Here is a 22,088-nt window from a genome sequence, read left to right on the forward strand (position 1 = left end):
TGTATTTTAAGTCTGACCTCAGCAGGGGCCCACTAAGCAGCAGTTATAAAATACCCAGAACACGCATGGGGGTGTGCGCTGAAGCCCCCATCGACAGTCAGGAATGCACTGTCTTCCATTCTGGAGGTGATACTCCAGGAGCCTCAGTCCATTGGGCCCACTGCCTTTCTGCACACTCTTGGAGAGAAGCCATTTCTCTCCCTTTCCAGGCTGCCCAAGAGGGGACTATACTGATCTGTGCTGCCACAGGCACATAACCACTCCTCCCACCCAACCGTGGTCAGTCTTGTCTGCCCATGAGGTCCCTGTCTTGTCCTTTCACTGGCCCCTTTCCCATCATTGTGCTAATTACTTTCTCATTGCGGTGACACAATCCCTCCCCACCCCACAACAGAAACGCCTCGCAGTAGGAAGGCTTGTTCTGGCTCATGGTTTGAGGACACAGCCATTGTGGTGAGGGAGGCACGGTGGCAGGCGTGACTCCTGCCAACCCCTCACCTCACTTCTTGAGGAACCAGGAAGCACAGAGGAATGCTGTGCTCACTGTTTCCCCTTCCTGGTTATTCAGTTCTGGACTTCAGCTCATGGGATGGTGCAGCCCTCATTAAGGGCAGGAATTCCTTCTCCAGTCAACCTCCCTAGAAGCACCCTCACAGACATGCCCTGAGCTGTGACGTCCAGGTAGCTCTAAATCCAGTCAAGCTGACAAGATGTAAGTCTCAGGAGTTTATGTGGAGGCTGTGGCACGGTGCTTTATTAGATCTTCACACCCAATGGGATGTTGTTACTATTATTCTCATTGTGCAGACTGTGGAAGTGAGATTTAGATTAAATACTCTGCTCCATGTCGGGAAATGCTGGACTCCAAATGTCTGCTTCACACGTGCCTGGTGATGGATTTTATGATATAAATTTCATAAGCCACCCAGTATGGATCTCATACGAAGAAACATCTGTGCATCTCAGTTCAGACTACTCTATAAGAGATGGAGAGAAATAAAAAAAGAAATATGTTGCCTCCAGTGGGAGCCTACCTTCTGTGCAGGGGATGTAGGACTCACCTGATTTCCAGGGCTGACACCTGTCAGTCACCACTGTCAGGCTGAATGGACTGAGAGGATGCTGCCCCACCAGCTGTGAGCATACCAGGCCCTCGCTGGATCCTGACAAAGCTGAAGCTTCCTACAAACCGGCAAGAACTGTGGCTGTAAACAATTCCAAGATGTGTGAGCCCTTATTTTTGAGGTGCAGACACATAAATGGGGTGTCTCATAAAACGTGACAATCTGCTCTGGTGATGGTACTTTTGAAACCTAAATGTAAAATCACATCTTCCTCCAAAATGGTGTTGTGATACCAGCTGCTCTAACTGGGAACTGGGGCAGAAGTGCCCACCAAGCCTAGCCTACTTGAAAAGTTCTAAGCTGGTGGAAGACCCTCTAAAAAGAGGATGGCATTGCAGCAAGAACAATACTCAAGTACCCAAGGTTGTCTCTAACCTCCACACGCACATCCCATGAGCAGGCACACCTACCTGTGCACTCACGTAAGTACTCATAGGTGCGTGCGCACGCGAGCGAGCGAGCACACATACACACACACACACACACACACACACACAGAGAGAGAGGAGAGAGAGAGAGAGAGAGAGAGAGAGAGAGAGAGAGAGAGAGAGAGAATTAACACTGATACAGTTGCAGGGTTTGGGGAGAGGTGTATAGGGGCATGAGTTCTAAGGAGATGCCATGTCCACCATCACTGGACTAAAGCTGGTTCACCACCTGTAGGATGGTTATAATTCATATCCAGCATCTAAGGTTTTGAGAGGTTTGGAGATGTGGATGAGGGAAGAGTCCTGTGCAATGTGAAATCAGGATTGCTATAGTAACGGCTGGTACTAGAAATCATAATGACAGAGCTATGATGGTGACATCCAGCTTTGATGGTGGTGAGCCAGGGCAGGGCACCTGCCTACTCAGTGCTCACTGTGATCAGAGAGCTTGGGGGCACCACGCCAGGAGTCGATGTGGGCAACACTGGTCCCATCAATACCCTAACATTTGCTTTGTCTTTGAGCTTCACACCCTTGTTGACACAGAGGCCATTAGGGATGAAGGACAGCCTTGGAAGTAATGGGCTGAAAGGAAGCAGCAGCTGGACTTCCTCTTGAGATGACAGTGTCAGGATCAATCTCAGGCTGTCACTAATGTCACCAAGGTCTGCAGCAGCATTGGGTTGGGATCAGGAGCCCTGTCACTCTTGAGCCCAGCCTTGGAAACAGCGCTAGGTCCACAGCTCAGTACTAAAGATCCCCACATGGCCTCAAAGGCTTCTATTGAGCCCAGGAACTAGTGCCACCAACATTAGTGACACTGCATGGTTCATGCTGTGTGGAAAATGCAATAAACCTTCTCTCCAGGGACAAGGGGAGTCATGCAACAGCATGGGACCAGGTTGACCCATCAACGTTGAGCTTGATTGGAAGTTTGCTCCAGACATTGCCGACTTACAGCACTTCCCTTGGTGGGTGGGTAGGGGTGCTGGGGGGAAGGGGATGAGCAGCCCTTTGTGTACACAAGCCAGGCTGTGTGCTGCCTGCCTTTAAGGTGGCCTGTTTCAGCCTGCTTCATTTATCTATGGATTAAATGGATAGTAATAAAGGATTATGCACATTGCAGTTTGTCCATCAAATAAGACATGGGGAGATCATTAAAAACAGGGCTGAGGTTTCTGGTGTAGAATGAAAATATTAGGCCACAAATTGTTAACTGCAAAAGCAAGATATCGTACTGTATATTTAATAGTGGCCAATGCTTATGCATGGAAAAAACAAAACAAAAGAAAACATGGACATGTATGCATGTATCCCCAGAGTCAGAAAAGAGACACAAAGGGTTTAATGGTCACCAGGCTCTCTCAACATGGGCTACAGGAATGAAAACCTGTTTACTATGTGTGTGTTGGGGAGGTTGTCTGCATTCCCAGCTTTCTTCATCTAATGTGGACTGTTTGTGTCATTTTTAAACTGGAAAAGGTGGGTTCCAGAACAGGCACAGCGCCACCTATACCGTTTTAAAGGGGACAAAACCAAGAACCCAAACAGTAGGGGATGGGATAAATGGGATTTGTACATTCACACAACACAGAATTAACCAGCCTGAGGCTTTCACACTGGAACATCCGTAATGTCATGAGAAGGTTGATGCTGCCCCCTCAACCCCTGCCTCTCCTTCCTTCTTCTTCTTCTTCTTCTTCTTCTTCTTCTTCTTCTTCTTCTTCTTCTTCTTCTTCTTCTTCCTTTCTTCTTCTTTGAGACAAGGTTTCTCTGTATAGGTTTTGGAACCTGTCCTGAAACTATCTCTGTAGACCAGCTTGGCCTTGAACTCACAGAGATCCCCCTGCCTCTGCCTTCTGAGTGCTGGGATTAATGGTGTGTGCCACCACTGCCCAGCCTCCTTTCTTCTTGTAGAAAGGTGAAGGACTGAGTTTTCCAAGCTCCTAATGACTTGTATCCTACAGTAACCTGGCTTTAGATATCTCTGAGGCTCCAAAACCAAATCTCCAGCAGACAAGCCCAGGATCCCACATCCACTGTCTGCTAGAAGAACTCAATAAGCCACCATGATTCAGAAACAAACCCCTTTCTGCATGAAACTGTTCTAAACGTGGGTAATTGTATTTTACTATGTTGTTTTCATTTGTTTGAGTCAGGGTCTCACATAGACCAGGATGGCCTTATGTAGCAAAGGCTGAGCCTGTCTTTTGACTCTCCTGCCTCTACCTTCCCCATGCTGGGATTACCATTCCGAGGCACCATGTCTGGTTTTATGCAGTGGTTCGGATTCAACCCCAGGCTTTGTGCAAGTACTTTACAAACTGAGCTATAGCCCTAGCCCTGTTTGTTTGTTTCTTTTTTTAAAGATTTTTATTTATTTATTATATATACAATAGTCTATCTGCATGAAGAGGGAACCAGATCTCATTAGGTGGCTGTGAGCCACCATGTGGTTGCTGGGAATTGAACTCAGGACCTGTGGAAGAACAGCCAGTGCTCTTAACCTCTGAGCCATCTCTCCAGTGCCCCCTCCCCCAGTTTGTTTCTTGAGACAAGATCTTACTTGGAGCCCAAGATGGCCTCCAAGTCACAGCAGTCTTTTCTCTATGAGGCTTCAGATACTAGAACTATTAGGTGCCACCACACCCACCTGGTTTGTTTTCTTTCTATAAAAGTGAAGCACAGACCACTATAGCATTTTCAAAACCAGAAAACTCTAATACACACACACACACACACACACACACACACACACACACACACCCCAAAAACCCTTGGGAAGGAGTTTGTGGTGGTTTGAATAAGAATGACCCCACAGGCCCATAGATTTGAAAGCTTGGGCATCTCACTACAATGTGAGAGGGGTTAGATGTGGCCTTGTTGGAAGAAGTGTGTCACTGGGGGTGGGCTTTGGGGTTTCAAAGGTCCAATCCAGCCCTAGTGTCTCTCTCTTCCTGCTGCCTGCAGATCCAGATGTAGAATTCTCAGCACTATGTCTGCCTGTATGTCATCCTGCTTCCCGCCATAATGACAGTGGACTAAACCTTTGAAACTGTAAGCCAGCCCCAATTAAAGGCTTTACTTTATACAAGTTGCTGTGGTGGTGTCTCTTCACAGCAATAGAACACTGACTAACACAGAGATGTAGCTAAAATAGTAAACAGTAGTGCTGAAATCATGGAGGACTTGACATTTCTATAGTTTTAAAAATCTGAGTACTTGTTCATATTAGCATATGTGTTATTTCTAATCTTTAGAAACTTAACATTATAAGAAGAATGATTGTTATTGGTTCTTTCCATAGAAATAGGGGCAGAAGTATATGTGTGTCTCATGCTCTCCTGGCTTGCTCCCCTGGTACCAGCGAGGACTCCCCTTGGGGCTGCAAAGGGAAGGCTGTCCATTACTTTTACCACTATGACCAAATACCTGACCCAAAGCACCCATGGGAAGAAGGATTTGTTGGCATAGTTCACTGTGTGATGGGGCCGTGAGGTGTGTACTCTTCACGTCTCAGTGGGCCAGGAAGGAGAATGCCCAGGCTCTTCTGGCTCCCTTCTCTTTCCCCCTTATTCAGCCTGGGACCCACCATGGATGATGTCACTACACTCAGTTTGGGTCTCCCTTCCTCAGTTAATCCACCTTGGAAACACCTCGAAGGCACATGCAGAGGTGTGTCTCCCAGGCAGTTCCAAGTCCAGCCAAGTTGGCTATGAAGAAGCACTGTTAGCCCAGCCTCTCACCCCACTTCTGTGGCTCCTCCCACTTTCCATGTGCTTCTTCCTCCTTTCCCTGCTGAACACAGACACCTCTGCCTTCACACTGTTCCCTTGAATCAGAAGTCATGTAAGTGGGAACTAATGATGATGGCCATGGTGCTCACAATGTAATGACACTGGCTGAGACCTCAGGCCTGGGTTGAGTAATTAGCTGGTTTATTCTGAACCTTGTACTCCTGGATGAAGTAGACTTTTGTCCTTTTCCATCTGGAGCTATCAAGCGGTGAGATAACTGAATGGATCGGAGCAGCAAAAAGAAAAGCATTTTTAGTCACAAGATGTGACTGGCGAGCACAGAAGGAACACCCAGGTGGCTACAAATCACAACCATCCAGCCACCTTTCTAGGGTGTCCGACAGATGGCAGTTCCTGGACCAGGTGGGCCTGCAGAGGGAAAGCCAGAGAGTGGTCAGCAGTGGTTCCTTGGAGTCTGTGCTTGGGGTCTCCAGAGCCACACAGTTTATATTGGCCTGGCCCTAGGACATCTGTGTCTCTCCAGTGTGGACACATTTCCTCGGGCTTCTGTGCTTCTTAGTATTCACCCTGGTGTGGATACAGGCGCTTCCTCCATGATGTGCCCATACTGCCCCTGCCTCACACAGGAACCCCACCCAGCTGAGGCACCACAGCCTTGTGAACTATTGGTCACTCCTCTCAGAGAGCTTCAGAGTTCTCTGACTAGCCCAGGTGTGTCCTCAGCCTTGGGCTCCTTCCACCTGTCTGTTTACCTACTTCATTCCATAGCATCTGAAACTTCTTTTCTTTTTTCTTCCCTTTCCCTGGGGCATCTGACTGATCCTTTAATCTTTCCTCCCAACGTCCCCAGTGGTCTTTCCCCTAGTTCCAGTCCCTAATGCCCACACCCAAGTCCCTAACCCATCTACAGTCCTGCTCCTCTGCCTTGCAGGGCTCCGCTCATCTTTAGGACGGGGACCCATAGTAGTCCCTAAGAGGCCCCTGGCCCCTTGTAGCTGTAACAGAGCAGAAAATACACACATCCACATTATCAGAAGTCCCAAGGCTCCTCCCAGCCCAGGGGCAGATGGTGGGGAAGGGGTTCCCCAGGACTGGAGGATCTTCTCTCCTCTCTTGTTCACACAGCACAGCAAGGTGACTGTCTGAGCTGTGGCAGACCCATGGCTGCGTGTCAGCTTACCCAGAGCCTGCCTTACCAGGAGTCTGCACAGTAAGACACCCAAGCCAGCACAGCCCAGTGCCACACAATGAAGATGACTTCTGCTCATTAGTATTTATCCCAGAGACTCAGCCAAGCTCACCAAGTAATGAGAAAGCCCAAACCACATATGAAAGGGACAGTTGTCATTAACAAGGAGATTTCCACCATCGGGTGCAAATCTGCTGTTAGCAGTGAAATTGTATAAATGGACTCATGATGTTGACCACAATGAGACTTAGCAAAAATTAAAGATTCATAGCACCTACCTCACTTTTCATACCAAAATCAATTCCAAAGGAATCCAAATTTTAAGTATAAAAGGATAAAATCATAAAAATTCTATTTTTCTTTTTAATTTAGCAAAAGTATCTAGGGTTTACTTGGTGTCATCAGTGTTCTGACAGTTCACAACTGTAACTCCAGCTCCAGGGAATGCAATGCCCTCTTCTAAGCTCTGCAGGCACTGCACACACACACACACACACACACACACACACACACACACACACACCTTACACACACACACACATACCATATACACACACAAACACATACACATAGACCACAGCACACATACCACACACACTATACACACATACCACATATACACAGACCACACCACACATACACATACACACACCATACACACTACATACACACATACTACACACACACACACACCACACCATACACACTACACACACACACCATATACACACACAAACACATACACATAGACCACAGCACATATACCACACACACTATACACACATACCACATATACACAGACCACACCACATACACACACACTATATACACTACACACACATACCACACATGCACACACACACCACACACACTATACACATATACACATACACACACACAAACACATACACACAGACCACAGCACACACACCACACACACTATACACACATACCACATATACACAGACCATACCACACACACACACCCCATACACACTACATACACACATACTACACACACGTCACACACACCACACACACATACCGTACACATACACATACACACATACACCATACACACTACACACACACACATACCACACATACACACATGGACCACACCATACACACCACACACACATACACCATACACACTACATACACACATACTACACACACGTCACACACACCACACACACATACCGTACACATACACATACACACATACACCATACACACATCTCACACACACACCCCACACCCCACACACACATGCACACACACACACACACACATGCACGCACGCACCACACACCCCACACATACACACACACACCACACACACATACACACATACACCATACACACTACACATACACATACCACACACACACACATGGAACATACCACACACACACACATGGAACATACCACACACACAACATACACATACACCATACACACATCTCACACACACCACACACACACACACACACACGCACCACAGACACCACACACACACACACACACACACACACACACACACACACGCACCACAGACACCACACATACACACACACACACACATACACCATACACACATCTTACACACACACACACACATACACCATACACACATCTCACACACACCACACCACACACACACACACACATGCACCACAGACACCACACACACATACACACACACACACACACCACACACACACACACACACACACACACACACACACACACAGTGATTCATCATTACCACCTTCACTTAAACTCACCTAAAGCACAGCCTTCGAGTGTCTTTATGACAGGGCTTCCAGGGAGGGTCCACTGAGCAGCGACCCTGAATGTGGGCAGCACCATCCCATCATCCCATGGCCTAAGGGTCCTGGGTTGACGGATGGAAAATAAACTGAGACCCAGCACTCACCTCATTACTTCCTGACTGTGACTGTCACGTGACTGGCCACCTCACACTGCTGCCGTGACTGCTCTGCCACGAGGCTGCCCCTCTCAACCCCTGAGCGAGATGCACTGGCCCTTCCTGCCTTCACTGCTTCTGCTGGGTGTTTGGTCACAGCCAAAGAAAGGTACCACACAGCACAAGCTGGGCGGACATGCCACTTACCATGCTCCCATTCCTTGTTTGCCTTTCACAATTTTCTTGACACATTCAATTGTATCCTTTAAGTTTGGATTCAGTAAAGCTGCAAAAGAAGTGGAATGGAATAAGGCTGTGCCATTCGAGGTCACCAGTGTGTCTTTCCACCACACACCTCACCTGCCATTGCTCATCCTCACAGCCGGCCATTCAAGACAGGTCAAAGGCAGGGGGCACAGACAAGTGAGCAGTGGCCCAGGGCCTGTGGCTTCCAAGCTGGGACTTTAGAAGACAGAACAGAGAGGTGACAGAGGCTTCTGAGCCTCCTGGTGCAGCCTGGGAGAAGACTGATGTGTGGGTGGGTGACGTAGGTTCCCCCAGAAGCTGAAGACCCTGGGCCACTCCTCACTAATCAGGGCAGAGGGAAATGTTGTCTTTAATCAAGCCTGGGGACACTGGGCTACCGCTTAGACCCTGTGCTACAGAGACACCTCAGGTACTGGGGAGACCTCACCTGACTTAGGAGCCACTTCATTTGTGTCTGCCCCTAGCTCCACTCACCAGTCATGTGGCCTGGATGTAGGTTCACTGTTTCTGGGTCCCAGTTTCCCATTTATAAAATAGGGATAGAAACACTGCCTGCTCCCGAGAGGCTACCTGCAAAGGGTTCAGGGAAGTTCCTAATAAAGCCCCTAGAAACTCACAGAACACAGATCCTGGCCAGCGGCTTCCTCGTGGCCACAGTTTCTTAGGTCCCTTTAAAAGGGGAAGATATATTCCCTTTGTGCTGGCCAGTTCCTGTCTCCTCCCTACAACCACTTCTGGCTGTCATGGTGACAGTCTGGGTCCCCTTATGGAAATAGTGGTGAAGCATGGGTGACATAGGACCAGAAAGAGCAATCTTTCCTGCTCAAGCTGCCTGGGCTCTGCTGCCTGCCCCTGATCCCAACATTCCAGCATCCCAGCACCCTCTGGGCCCACTTGGCCTTGGTTCCTATCCGTGTTGCTTCTCAGGCTAGCATGTCCTTTCCCATTAGCCCCCTCTCAGGGACCCTACCTCCCAGGGACAAACTTTAGACACGGCCCAGACCAGTTCCCTCCTCCTGTCTTCTCCAAATGTGTAGGCTCTGCAGCCTCAGGGCCCTGCGGGCTGGGAAGGAGGGACCCACCAGTGCAGGACACTCTGCAGAGGTTCTTGCCATGGTCACACCACTCATTGTCTCGGATCTGAAAGAGGCCATAGCCAGTGTAGCCACATTGTGAGTTCTCGTAGACAGCAGAGGGGTTGAACTTGCTCTCAAAATAAGCCAGGCACACCCCTAGGAGGTGAGACAGCATGGGATGTGAGAAGATGCTGGGTGTAGGGCAGGGGTGGTGGAGTAGGGAATGGAGATTAGGAGGTGAGGGGAGAGGGCCTGTGGGTCCTACTCACAGTTTTCAAGGCTGTAGCCCTCAAAGTAATCCAAGCCTCCATCGTGGAGCCTCTTAGCCACTACACAGCGCCCCAAGATGGAAGCACCAATCGGAGTCAGGAAGGAGCCGATGAGCAGAAGCACGAGGTGTGTCTGCATCTTCTCCACACTCTGGTGGCTCAGGGATGGGGGTGCCAGCTGAATGGACAGTCTCAGGTAGCTCCTTCCAAGGTCACAAGGACACTGCAGTTCCCAGGGAAAAGAGAGACACTAAAGAAAGGGTCATTCGGAGCATCCAGAAAGACGGCATCGCTTGCTGCCGTGATAAAGGGTCCTCACCTCGAGTCTGCTCATGTTCCTGCAAACATGGGCACCTGAGGCCCATCTCACCCAGACCTCCCATTTGCTGAGGAAACTACACTCTGGAAATCATCTGCCTCACAGAAAGACCCAGTGGCTTCTTGCAATCTAGCTCTGCCATTTTGTTCCATCAATAGACATGGATGCTTGTGTCCTTTCCTCTCCTTCTATTGAGGAGAGTCTGCTGTGAAAGTAAAACTTGTTATGTACATTTTGGGAAGAAGGAGGAGGGGCTGAGGGGAGGGGCTGAGGAGGAGGGGCTGAGGTGGAGGGGCTGAGAGGGAGGGGCTGAAGGGGAGGGGCTTAGGGGCTGAGGGGAGAGGATGAGGAGGGAGAAGAGAAGGAAGAGAAGGAGGAAAGGGGGAAGAGAAAGAGAAAAAGAGTGTAGAAGAGGGCAAGGAGGAGGGAAGGAGGAGGGAAGGAGGAGGGAGAGGAGGAGGGAAGGAGGAGGGAGAGGAGGAGGGAGAGGAGGAGGGAAGGAGGAGGGAGAGGAGGAGGGAAGGAGGAGGGAAGGAGGAGGGAAGGAGGAGGGAGAGGAGGAGGGAAGGAGGAGGGAAAGGAGGAGGGAAGGAGAAGGGAAGGAGGAGAGAAGGAGGAGGGAAGGAGGAGGGAAGGAGGAGGGAGAGGAGGAGGAAGGAGGAGGGAGAAGAGGAGGGAAGGAGGATGGAGAGGAGGAGGGAAGGAAGAGGGAGAGGAAGAGGGTAAGGAAACAGTCCCAGAGGACAAGCCACTGGTCTCATGGTGCCTCTACCTCCTAGTCTGTAATGGTGGGAAGTCACTTGGATGATTGACTCTTGACCTCACCTTCTCCACCTCCACAGCAGCCATCTAACCTCTCACCTGCTCAGGTCCACACCGCCACCTTCAAGAACAACTGAGCAATAGCCCCAAAACATGTACAAACTGCACCTTGAGATGCTGCTGGCTCTCCACCCCTTGCTGCACTTAGGCCTTGTTTCCCAAGCGCTCTAGAACCTTTACCCTGCTGAGCTTCATCAAGAGGAAGCAACTCAGCCCTGGAGAACTCACAGTACACCCTGTCCAGGCCTGTCTACAAGTGCCATGCCCCCTCTACCATGTACCTACTAGGGTCTCATCTTTGTGCCCTTGAACACAGGCCTTCCCCATCCACAGGGCTCTCTACACCACCCCCACCCACATGCTGCTCTCCACCCTCTGTTCTCCACCCTGGTAACTACCAGAAGGCTGGGTGGTCCTCATGCGGTCTCCCTTCCCCCGCCCAGCTCTCTCTCCTCACAGTCCCTTCCTTGAAGAGTGAGAATCCTGTTTTTGGTTTTTATTCCATGTCTCAAAACAGAAGATACAACTGGAAAGTGGGACCTAGCCTCTTCCCAGTGTCCCCACTGACTGGTGAACAGTTACCCTCACACTGCTGTGTGTCACCATTCACAGGTGTAAGTACATTGTCCAGGTGATATTCTCCAACACTAGGGGCTTACAGCCATGGCTTGGGCTAGAAAGTCCTTTGAGGATTAGAGTCCTGGCACACCTTGGGGTTTTAGGTGTGAACTATTCCCCTTGGTCTCCTGTGTTTGAACTCTTGGCCCCCAGTTGGGACACTATCTCTGGAGGGTTGCAGAGCCTTTAAGAGGTGACACCAGCCCACTTCCCAGCTGTTCTCTGCTTCCTGGCTGCAGACACAATGTGACATGCCACCTTGTGGTTTTATGAGTACAATGAGTCATCTCACACTCATGTGACCACGCCTTCCCCATCATGATGGACAGTGTCCTCAAACCAGAGCCACACAGAAGTCTTTCCATTCTTCTGTCACCAGGTATTTGGTTATGATGGGTGATGTCGCTCTGTATGCTGTGAATGTGTGGCTCTGATTGATTGATAAATAAAATGCTGATTGGCCAGTGGCCAGACAGGAAGTATAGGCAGAATAAGCAGACAAGGAGAATTCTGGGAAGGAAAAACAGAAATGAGGAGGAGACACCAGCCTGCCATCCAGGGAGCAGCATGTAATGGCACACAGGTAAAGCCACAGAACATGTGGCAACACATAATTTAAATGCGCTGAGTTTAAGTGTAAGAGCTAATCGGTAGTTAGCCTGAGCTAATGGCCAAGCAGTTTTAATTAATATAAGCTTCTGAGTAATTATTTTATAAGTGGTTGTGGGGTCAAGCAGGACCAGAGAAAACTTCAGGTACAAATGGCGCACAATGGCTCCAGTTTCCACCTGAAACCTGAGAATATTTAATAAGCAATTCTAAACAGAGCCCAAAACAGGTTCCCGCTTCATATCTCATGTGAGCAGCGAGACACCACAACATTCGGGCTTGAGCTACTCTATAGCGGGTTCATGTCTCCAAGCCGCACATTTGCTGTGGGATGTTCTGTATGTCAAATGTGTTGTTCTGATTCGTTAAAATAAATAAATTGCTGATTGGCCAGTAGCCAGGCAGGAAGGATAGGGTAGGCGGGACAAAGAGGAGGAGAATTCTGGGAAGTGAAGGCTGGGGAAGAGAGACACCACAAGCAGCTGCCATGACAAGAGAGATGTAAGATACAGGTAAGCCATGAGCCATGTGGCAAAGTATAGATTAATAGAAACAGGTTAATTTAAGATAGAAGAAGTAGGTAACAAGAAGCCTGCCACGGCCATACAGTTTGTAAGCAATATAAGTTTCTGTGTGTTTACTTGGTTGGGTCTAGCAATATAAGTTTCTGTGTGTTTACTTGGTTGGGTCTGAGCATCTATGGGCCTGGCGGGTGAGAGAGATTTGTCCTGAACGTGAGCCAGGCAGGGAAACTCTGGCTCCAAATGGCACCCAATGTGGGGCAAGAGTTTCCACCTAAAACCTGAGAAAAAAAGATTCTAAAATGGAGTTAAAAATAGCTTCCTAGTTGTCTCTCTCAAATCAGCGGCAGCCTGCTGGTTTGAGCTACTATGGCAGATTTCTGGCATGTGCATCTGACCTGCAGTGTGGTGGGAATGAGGAGTCTACAAGCGGCACTTTACTCTGCTGCATGGTGGATTTAGCCTTTGCTAATTAAAAAAAAAAGTTTCTGGGCTATGCACTGCTTTGATAGAACTGCTTCTGATAGTTGTGGTATTGTGTTTCCAAAAATATTGTGCAGGCTAATAAACTTATCTGGGGTCAGAGAACAGGACAGCCACAATATTAAATATGAGGACAGGCAGTGGTAGCACACACTTTTAATCCTAGCATTCCAGAGACAGAAATCCCTCTGGATCTCTGAGTTCAAGGCCACATTAGAAACAGCCAAGCTTGGTGACATATGCCTTTAATCCCAGGGAGTGACGGCAGAAAGAGAAAGATTATATAAGGCATGAAGACCAGAAATTAGCAGCATTTGGTTGGTTAAGCATTTGGCTAGTTAAGCTTTTAGGCTTTGAGTAGCACAGTTCAGCTGAGAGTCATTGGGATGAGGACACAGAAGCTTGCAGTCTGAGGAAACAAGACCAGCTGAGGAACTGGCAAGGTGAGGTAGCTGTGGCATATTCTGTCTCTCTGATCTTCCAGCATTCACTCCAATAACTGACCTTGGATTTGATTTTATTAATAAGTACCATTAAGTATTCCTACTACAGATAGTTGATGGTACCCATGGCTTCAGACCCAGAACTGGCAGTAAACTGTACCACCACCACTTTGGGAAGCTGAGGTGGGTGGAGCCAGCAGCCACATCGGAGTTTCAGTCTTACAAAGATGGATATTATACAGAGAATCTGGTTTGTGTTGTCTTTGGGATTTTTAACTACAGAAAAAGATTTGATTGTAAAAGCTGTTGAATTAAATAAATATGTAAATTTTAAAGGTACCTTGACTTCAAAATTTAGATATAAGCATATGTTGCTTTGGAAAAAAGTCTGCTTTTGTTTAAGTGAGTGCTGGAAGATTAGAGAAACAGAACAAGCCACAGCTTCCTCACCTCAATAACTGGCCTCAGGTTTGATTTTATTAATAAGACTATCTAACAATTCATGCTACATATATTACACTCTGTGTTAGATTTAGCTTTGCTAATACAGACAAGAAAAGAAAGAAAGAGAGAGAGGGGGGGAAAGAAAAGAAAGGAAAAGAAAAGAAAAGAAAAGAAAAGAAAGGAAAGGAAAAGAAAAGAAAGGAAAGGAAAAGGTTTTGGGGCTATACACACTGCTGGACCCACTTTCCTCCTAGAGTCAGCAGACAGCCTGGTTCCCAGAACTGGCGGTAAGCATAATTCCACCATGTTGGAAAACCAAGGTAGGTGGAGCCAGCAGGCAAAGCTGCCATTTCAACCCTAGTAATGCTGCAGTTTAAAGCAAAAGATTCACATAAGGCAGATTCAGATGGAATAAGACTTTAAATGGTTTACAGTGTGTGTAAAAATGTATGTAGGCTTGGAAGAGAGAAGAAAATGAATATAGCTAGTTATATAAAGAAATAGTTTTAAAAAATAAAGTCTTTAGAGACAGTAAAGGTAATATAAAAATAAGCCATGTAAGATGGATATTACACAGAGAATCTGGATTGTGTTGTCCTTGATATTTTTAACTGGAGACAGACATTTGATTGTAAAGGCTGCTAAATTAAGTGTGTGTGTGTATATATATATATATAAAATCTTGACTTCAAAATTTGGATCTAAGGATTGTAGCACAAATTGTTAGAAGGCCTTATTAATAAAATCAAACTTGAGGCCAGTTATTGGGGTGAATGCTGGAAGATCAGAGAAGCAGAACAAGCCACAGCTACCTCACCTTGCCAATTCCTCAGATGATTCTGTTTCCTCAGACTGGAAGCTTCTGAGTCCTCATCCAGAATGGATCTCAGCTGAACTGCTGCTCAAAAGCCTAAAAGCTTAACCAGCCAAATGCTTCTAGTTTCTGGTCTTCACGCCTTATATATCTTTCTGCTTTCTGCCATAACTCCCTGGGATTAAAGGCTCACTTCTTGGGATTAAAGGTGTGTGTCACCCTACCTGGCTATTTCCAATGTGGCCTTGAACTCAGAGATCCAGAGGGATTTCTGCCTCTGGAATGCTAGGATTAAAGGCATGAGTGCCACCATTTTCTAGCCTCTGTATCTAGTGGCTGTTCTGTTCTCTGACCCCAGATAAATTTATTAGGATGCACAATGTTTTGGGGAACACAATACCACCATATTTCCCCTTTTTTTCCCTAAAATTAAAAAAAATGAGCTTATAATACAAGAAAAACTATCCAATATATACAATATATACAAAATATACAATATATACAGTCAAAAATTACATTAACAATGTATAGTCCATTAACACTTGACAGATTCAGACAAAAAAATTTTCATTACTTATCCTATGTAAAACAAGTAGTTCCTTTTTTTTAAAGTAGATTCAAAAATTGACCTTTTTATCTTATATCCATATTCTCTTTTTTTCTTTTCATAATAGATTCAGTAATCTACCTTTTGTCATTTTAATCTTCCCCTTTTTCTTTTTAGAGTAGATTCAATCATCTACCCATTTATCCTATTATTTCTTCATCTTTTTTCTTAGGTAGATTTGATGATCTACCTCATATCTAAATTTCTTTTTTCTTTTTCTTTCTTTTATTTTTTTCTTTGAGCTGAGGATTGAACCAAGGGCCTTGTGCTTGCCAGGCAAGCGCTCTACCACTGAGCTAAATCCCCAACCCATTCTTTCTCTTTTTAAACAAAAACTCTGAATCTAATCAGCATTTTTCCTGACGCCTTATATATCTAAGGATATGCTTTGGAAAGGAGGCTCTGCTTTTGTTTCCACAGGAAGCAAGAGGCTATGGGTTTGTTCCAGATTAAGATATATCAGGTTTGACCAGCCATGACCCCCTGAAAGGTTTCTGATGACACCATGGCCCAGATGATCCAACATCAAAAAACAGCTTCAAGGCAATTGGCTCAGAGATTACTCCAGTCAGGACTTGACCATAATTCTTAATTTTCTCAGGATCCCCATTAGATTGCCAGTGCCCTTATCCAGCAGGAAGTAGTATGAGAAGTTATGACCAAATTCCCAAAATATTGTTTATGAATGTTTATTTTATTTAAAGCAGATTGATTATAAATGCAATCTCTTTCTAAAGAAGAAAAGGGGATATAGATATGATAGGATAAATAGTAACAACTTGTTTAAAAGTGTTTTACATTGCTATGGATTTTGGTTTATTGATACAAACTTGGAGTTGATTTTGTTATATATATATACTCTTGTTTAAGTTATTATGTTTATGTAACTCATTTAAATTATAATGGATAATTAAGAAATACAGATTAATAATGTCTTCTATGATAGTCAAACTTATAGTCATGTTAATTTTTCTAGGTATATATAAACATAATTCAATTAGTTAGGTAATCTTCAAACACTTCAAAGACCTATAGAATACGGCATTTAAAATGTTTTAAAAACTTAGACTTTATGAACAGTGAGACACGTCTTCTCCTGGCAGCACCAATTTACTTCAGAGAGAAAGATGGGCGTCAAAGACACTCCATATGGAGTTTATCTTCTTCTTGGCAAAAATAGACATTTGGGCAAGAAACTGTTCTTGCCTAGACTGCTTGACAAGATGTTGTGTCAACTGGACATGCAGGACCCATGGGAAGGTGACCACTGAACTTTGCAAGTTGAGATGGTCCTTTAGGCTCCTGCTTCACAGAAGAAACTGCCAGACATTCTACAGGACACAGAGAGAAGCAACTGAAAGACTCTAGGCCTGTGGGCTGAAGAATGGATGCCCTAATGTTACAGAACTTTGGGTGACTGTCCAGGCAGGCAGCTGTCTCTGTCATTCTAGAGTTTTGGAAGTTGCTTACAATGATCTTCCTGTTTACTTAGGTAATATTATATCCTTCTGAGGTCTTTGATGTAGTTGAAGACTAGATAGTTATAATTTTCCTTGGTTATGATAAAGATAAAATTAGATATGAAACTTTAGACTCACAAATATAAGATACATGATAGAATATTTTCTTTAATTTTACAAAATACAAATAGACTAGATATTCTAACTGTAATTCTTGCTTGATAACTGTTCTATTATATGTAGTTTTACTATGTTGAAGTTAAAGCCTTCCTTTTAAATAGAAGGAAAGGGGGAAATGATGGGTGATATCACTGTATGCTGTGAATGTGTTGCTCTGATTGGTTGATAAATAAAACGCTGACTGGCCAGTAGCCAGACAGGAAGTATAGGTGGGATAAGCAGACAAGGAGAATTCTGGGAAGGAAAAACAGAACTGAGGAGGAGACACCAGCCCGCCATCCAGGGAGCAGCATGTAATGGCACACAGGTAAAGCCACGGAACACATGGTGACATATAGATTAACAGAAATAGGCTGAGTTTAAATGTAAGAGCTAGTCAGTAGTAGGCCTGAGCTAATGGCTGAGCAGATTTCATTAATATAAGCCTCTGAGTGATTATTTTATAAGTAGCTGCAGGGGCCATGGGGCTGGGCAGGAGAAAACTTCAGTTACATGGTTCCCTCTGTAACAAGCAACATATCCTCTGGAAAATAAAATTGCTCTCTATCATGAACTAATAGCTCAGATGAAACCTTTAATAGGGGCAAAGGTGGCAAACATCTGTTTAATCCAGCTGTGAGGTTAGTTGTGTACTTGACCAGTGTCCCAGAAGAGGTGGTATCTGGGATGCCAATTGCAAGGTCAGCCTTGGTACTTAGATCGCCTGGGTCCCACTCACTGCTTTACCCCTTGGGATCTGTGATGTTAGAGACCCCAGCAGTGACCTTAGCCAAGCTGCTTAACTTCTCTGTGCTTGTCTCCTTGCCTGTCACAGACAGAAAAGCACTCCTGGCCTAACTGTGCTGAGCAAATGAGTTCAATACAGCAACTCTCAAGCTCTGGAGACAGCCTTGTTCTGAGTTCTGATTGTGTGCCCTGGGTCCTCATTAATAACTGAATTTCTATGCATGTGGAGAAAGCCCGTGTTGACATTTTCCAGTTGAGCAAACAGTATTTCAGGAAATGTCAGTCTTTCCCAGGCCAGGTCCTACTGCAGCTTGTGAAAAACAGGCTCTCATTTCCCTCCCTCCAGCTGGAACATGGAATCTGTTTTAAAGCCCACCCATCCTTCACCTGCCTGTCTGCCACCATCCTGGCCCAGGTCACCACCATCTCTAACTAATTATGGGTTTCCAACAACATTCTCTCTCTCTCTCTCTCTCTCTCTCTCTCTCTCTCTCTCTCTCTCTCTCTCTCACACACACACACACACACACACACACACACACACACACACACACACACACGATTTGCTCAGTTCCCCCTGATCTGGTCCCTGAGCAACTCTGCAGTCTGACCCCAAGTCACTCCTGACTCTTCCTTCACCTCTTCTTCCACAGGCTCCCCATACACTTTCCCTTGACCACACCACTCCCAGATGACCACTCCACTCCCACATGACCACACCAACCACTCCTACCACATGTCCTTTGCACCAGCTGTTCCTTCTACCTAGAACATGACTCCTCCAACCACCATGGTTTTGACCCTGGTTGCTGACCCATCAGGGAAGGTGGCTTTGGTTGTCTTTGTGATACACCCTAACAGAAATCCCAGTGTTAAGTTGTTCTCTTGCTTGTGACTTCGCCCTCAGACTAGAATATAAGCAGAAGGAATGCTGTCTCCTCCCCCACAAGCTAGTGCCTGGTGCATGGCTGATTCTCAATGATCTCGTTTAAAGAATGAGCGAAACTACCCTTCTGAAACTTGTCTCCAGATGATCGAGAAGAGACTTTGCTGACAGGTGTGCTCTGCAACTGGGTGACCTGTGCCTGTCTCTGCTCCTCCCCACCAAGGCCCGCCTACCAGCCCAGCAGGGTGTCCAAGGGCTCGGCAGCTGCCTCCACGTTGCTTGCAGGCTGGATGCTCTGCCTGCCCTGGATCCTCTGGGCTTTCTTGGGTGCCAATTACTTAGTAACTCTTTTGTCTTCAAGACACAAGAGTTTCTACACCATCGATCCTGCTCCATGAGCAGCTCTTCTAGAACCTTCTCTATGACATCTGTGAACCAGAATGTTATGAAAAGAGAAGAAATCTGTCTCCATTGAAACGGTATTAGCTTTCTGCCACTGCTGCCTGATGTGGGCCTCAGAAGAGTCAGAGCAGGGTGCTGGCAGGGCCAGGCTCCTTCTGGAGACAGTAAAGGTGGTGTCGTGAGAATATGGTTCTTACAAGTTGAGGGGTGTCGGCTGAAGGCCACCCTAACTGCTGATGGCTGCCTGCACTTCTCGCTCTGGTCATCAGAGCCATCAAGGGTGAGTCCGTCTGCCCTCCCACCACGGCCTTATGCTATCTTCATTCCTCAGGTCACCTTCTCTTCCACTGTTCTGAAGACTTTTGCCGCTAGACTGGTCCAGCCAGACGTCAGGGACATCCCTCATCTTAAGGCCCTTGGCCTTCATCATATCTGAATCCCCTTGGTAGTAACACATTTTGATATGGCTTATGACAGGGGCACATTTGCCAGGACAGTACTCTGCCAACCATGACATTCCCATAGGTGGAACATGACAGAGGAGCCCTCAGTCAGTGTGTCTGCTCACAAGGCCCAGGATCAAGGAGGCTCTCTCTCTTGGGACCTTGGAAACTTCATTTGAGACATGAAAAAATGCTGGGGTTATTGTTAGGTCTCAAAAGATAAACGACCTTAAGATGAGAATGGTAAAGCTGGTCTCTTGGAAATATGGAAGTGGTTCTGGCCAGCTCAGTTAAATCTGGTAATTGCACAATTGATTTAAAATGAGAAAGTGGAGACAGACCAGCCACAAACACTTCTGCTTAGACCCATAAGTGCATCAGCCACTCTCAGCATCGATTTTTCTTCAGGTATTATCAATCACAGTGCTGTAGGAGTGGTGTGTGTGTGTGTGTGTGTGTGTGTGTGTGTGTGTGTGTGTGTGCAGTATACTACACCGTGTCTCACTTGGAGTTTCTATTGCTGTGAAGTGAAGCAATGATGTAAAAACTAGTAAAACCACCTCTCCTGACCCTCCCTTCTGAGCCTTCAAGACGTTTAAAACCTACTCTACATTTATTCCTTCAGCAAAATACTTTTTTATAAGTTGCATTTTTCAAGTTTCTCAAAGTACTTAACTTACTTTTATTGTTTCCTTAAGCTAGGGTGACCGACTGTGTCCAGTGTGGAAGTCCCACCTGCCCTAGCCTTACACTCCTCAGCTGGCACGCCAGCACTGAGGGACTGTCTGGCTGCCATTAACCCCATAGCCAAGGTGAAGGAGCACCCATTGCTACTCATGCCAGAGAGCATCACAAAACTTGATGATCTTCTAAATAGCTTTTGAGGTTCATCTTGAGTCAGCAAACCCTGAAGCCTCTAGGCAGGAGACCATGTCTCTTCAGGGGAGAGCAGAGGTGTCCTAATTGTCCTGGCTTCTAGAACCTCTGCCTTCTCTATACCCCATTGCTGTTGGTGCAGACTTCTTATTCATCTGTGGAAACACCTGCTTGGGTGAGGACAGAGAGGTCACTGGGACATCCTGGGAACCATGTCCCATGCTACCATTATTGCTAAGGTTAAGGGCAAGGACTGACAGCCCTAGCACAGGGGCTAAATACAGCCAGCTGTTATTATAACAATCCTTTTGGAATGAAGCCATGCCCAATCATTTACCTATTGTCTAATGGCTACTTTGGGCCGCAGCGACAGAACTGAGGTTAAGTTTAAAAGGCCTTTGAAATTTGAAGTGTTTATTACTCAAAGTAATATGCTACCCCCTGGAGCATGGATTTGACTGGACCGACTTGGTTTTGCATTTGCCACTAACTGGCTGTGTGGCCTCGGGGCAGCTAGTCTCTGTGTGTTTCTGTTTCTCCATGGAGACAGTGTGCACAAAGCTCAGAGCCTGCACCAGGAATGGATGTGCATAGCAAGCCTCAAAAGATGGGCAAAACAGCACCAGCAAGACAGGGACACAGTTGACCTGACACCCATCTCTGTCCACGGCCTACCAGTCCCACGTGTCCAGGTGCCAGTGGGGCACCGATGGCTTCATGTCCTCTGAAGAAGCGAGCGGCACACACACCCTGGTCCTCGGCCCTAGGTTCCTGATCAGCAGGTGTCTGGTGCCAGGACATTGCTCCAGTGCAGGCCTTTCGATGCAGTCCTTCCTCTTAAGCAGAGTTCAAGGAAGACGGACGGAGAAGACTACATGTGTCGACTCCAGCTTCAAGAGAAGCAGTTCGGGCCTTGACAACCTGCAACAAGAGGGAGTGGTGAGGTCATCCCTGGGCCTTGGAAGCAAAGCTATCCTTCAAGGTGAGTGCCCGGCCCCTTTGTGGTGTGGTTGACTCTAAAGTCAGTAAGCCTTCAGCTAAAATTGCTTCTGGTGAATAAATCCCACAGAAGGGGAAACAGCACAGGATTGAGGAATGGCGCATGGTTCAGCTGGCAATTTGCCAAGCATGCATGGGATAGAAGGGTCAGCAGTTCGAGATCATCTTTGACTACATAAAGAGAGAAACAAAAGTGACCAAATCTATATGTGATGACATGATATCCAACCTGAGGTTCATCAGATTAAATCTAGAAAATATCGCCTGCTGGCTCCATGAGACAAAATATCTCCATTTGTATGGAGACCATTCTGATTCAGGTTGGGTCACTTAGAATCAGAAAGTGAGTTGGTGCAGTTTCCTTCCCTCTAGGTTTGCCAAGAGCCACAGAG

The 22,088-nt window shown here is 46.6% G+C and overlaps 1 protein-coding gene across 1 annotated transcript; it reads right to left on the minus strand.

Moving 5' to 3' along the window:
• Positions 1-5,648: 5,648 nt before the first annotated feature.
• On the minus strand, positions 5,649-21,568 carry Lyzl4 (lysozyme like 4). The gene is made up of 5 exons (XM_036191832.1): positions 21,373-21,568; positions 10,045-10,267; positions 9,782-9,931; positions 8,640-8,718; positions 5,649-5,718 (listed from the first exon to the last, which is right to left on the minus strand). Exons 1-5 carry the CDS (start codon positions 21,496-21,498, stop codon positions 5,649-5,651), a joined length of 648 nt encoding a protein of 215 aa, XP_036047725.1. The 5' UTR covers positions 21,499-21,568.
• Between the last annotated feature and the right edge of the window lie 520 nt (positions 21,569-22,088).

The sequence above is a fragment of the Onychomys torridus genome, chromosome 7 (genome assembly GCF_903995425.1).
Source record: "Onychomys torridus chromosome 7, mOncTor1.1, whole genome shotgun sequence".
NCBI lineage: Eukaryota > Metazoa > Chordata > Mammalia > Rodentia > Cricetidae > Onychomys > Onychomys torridus.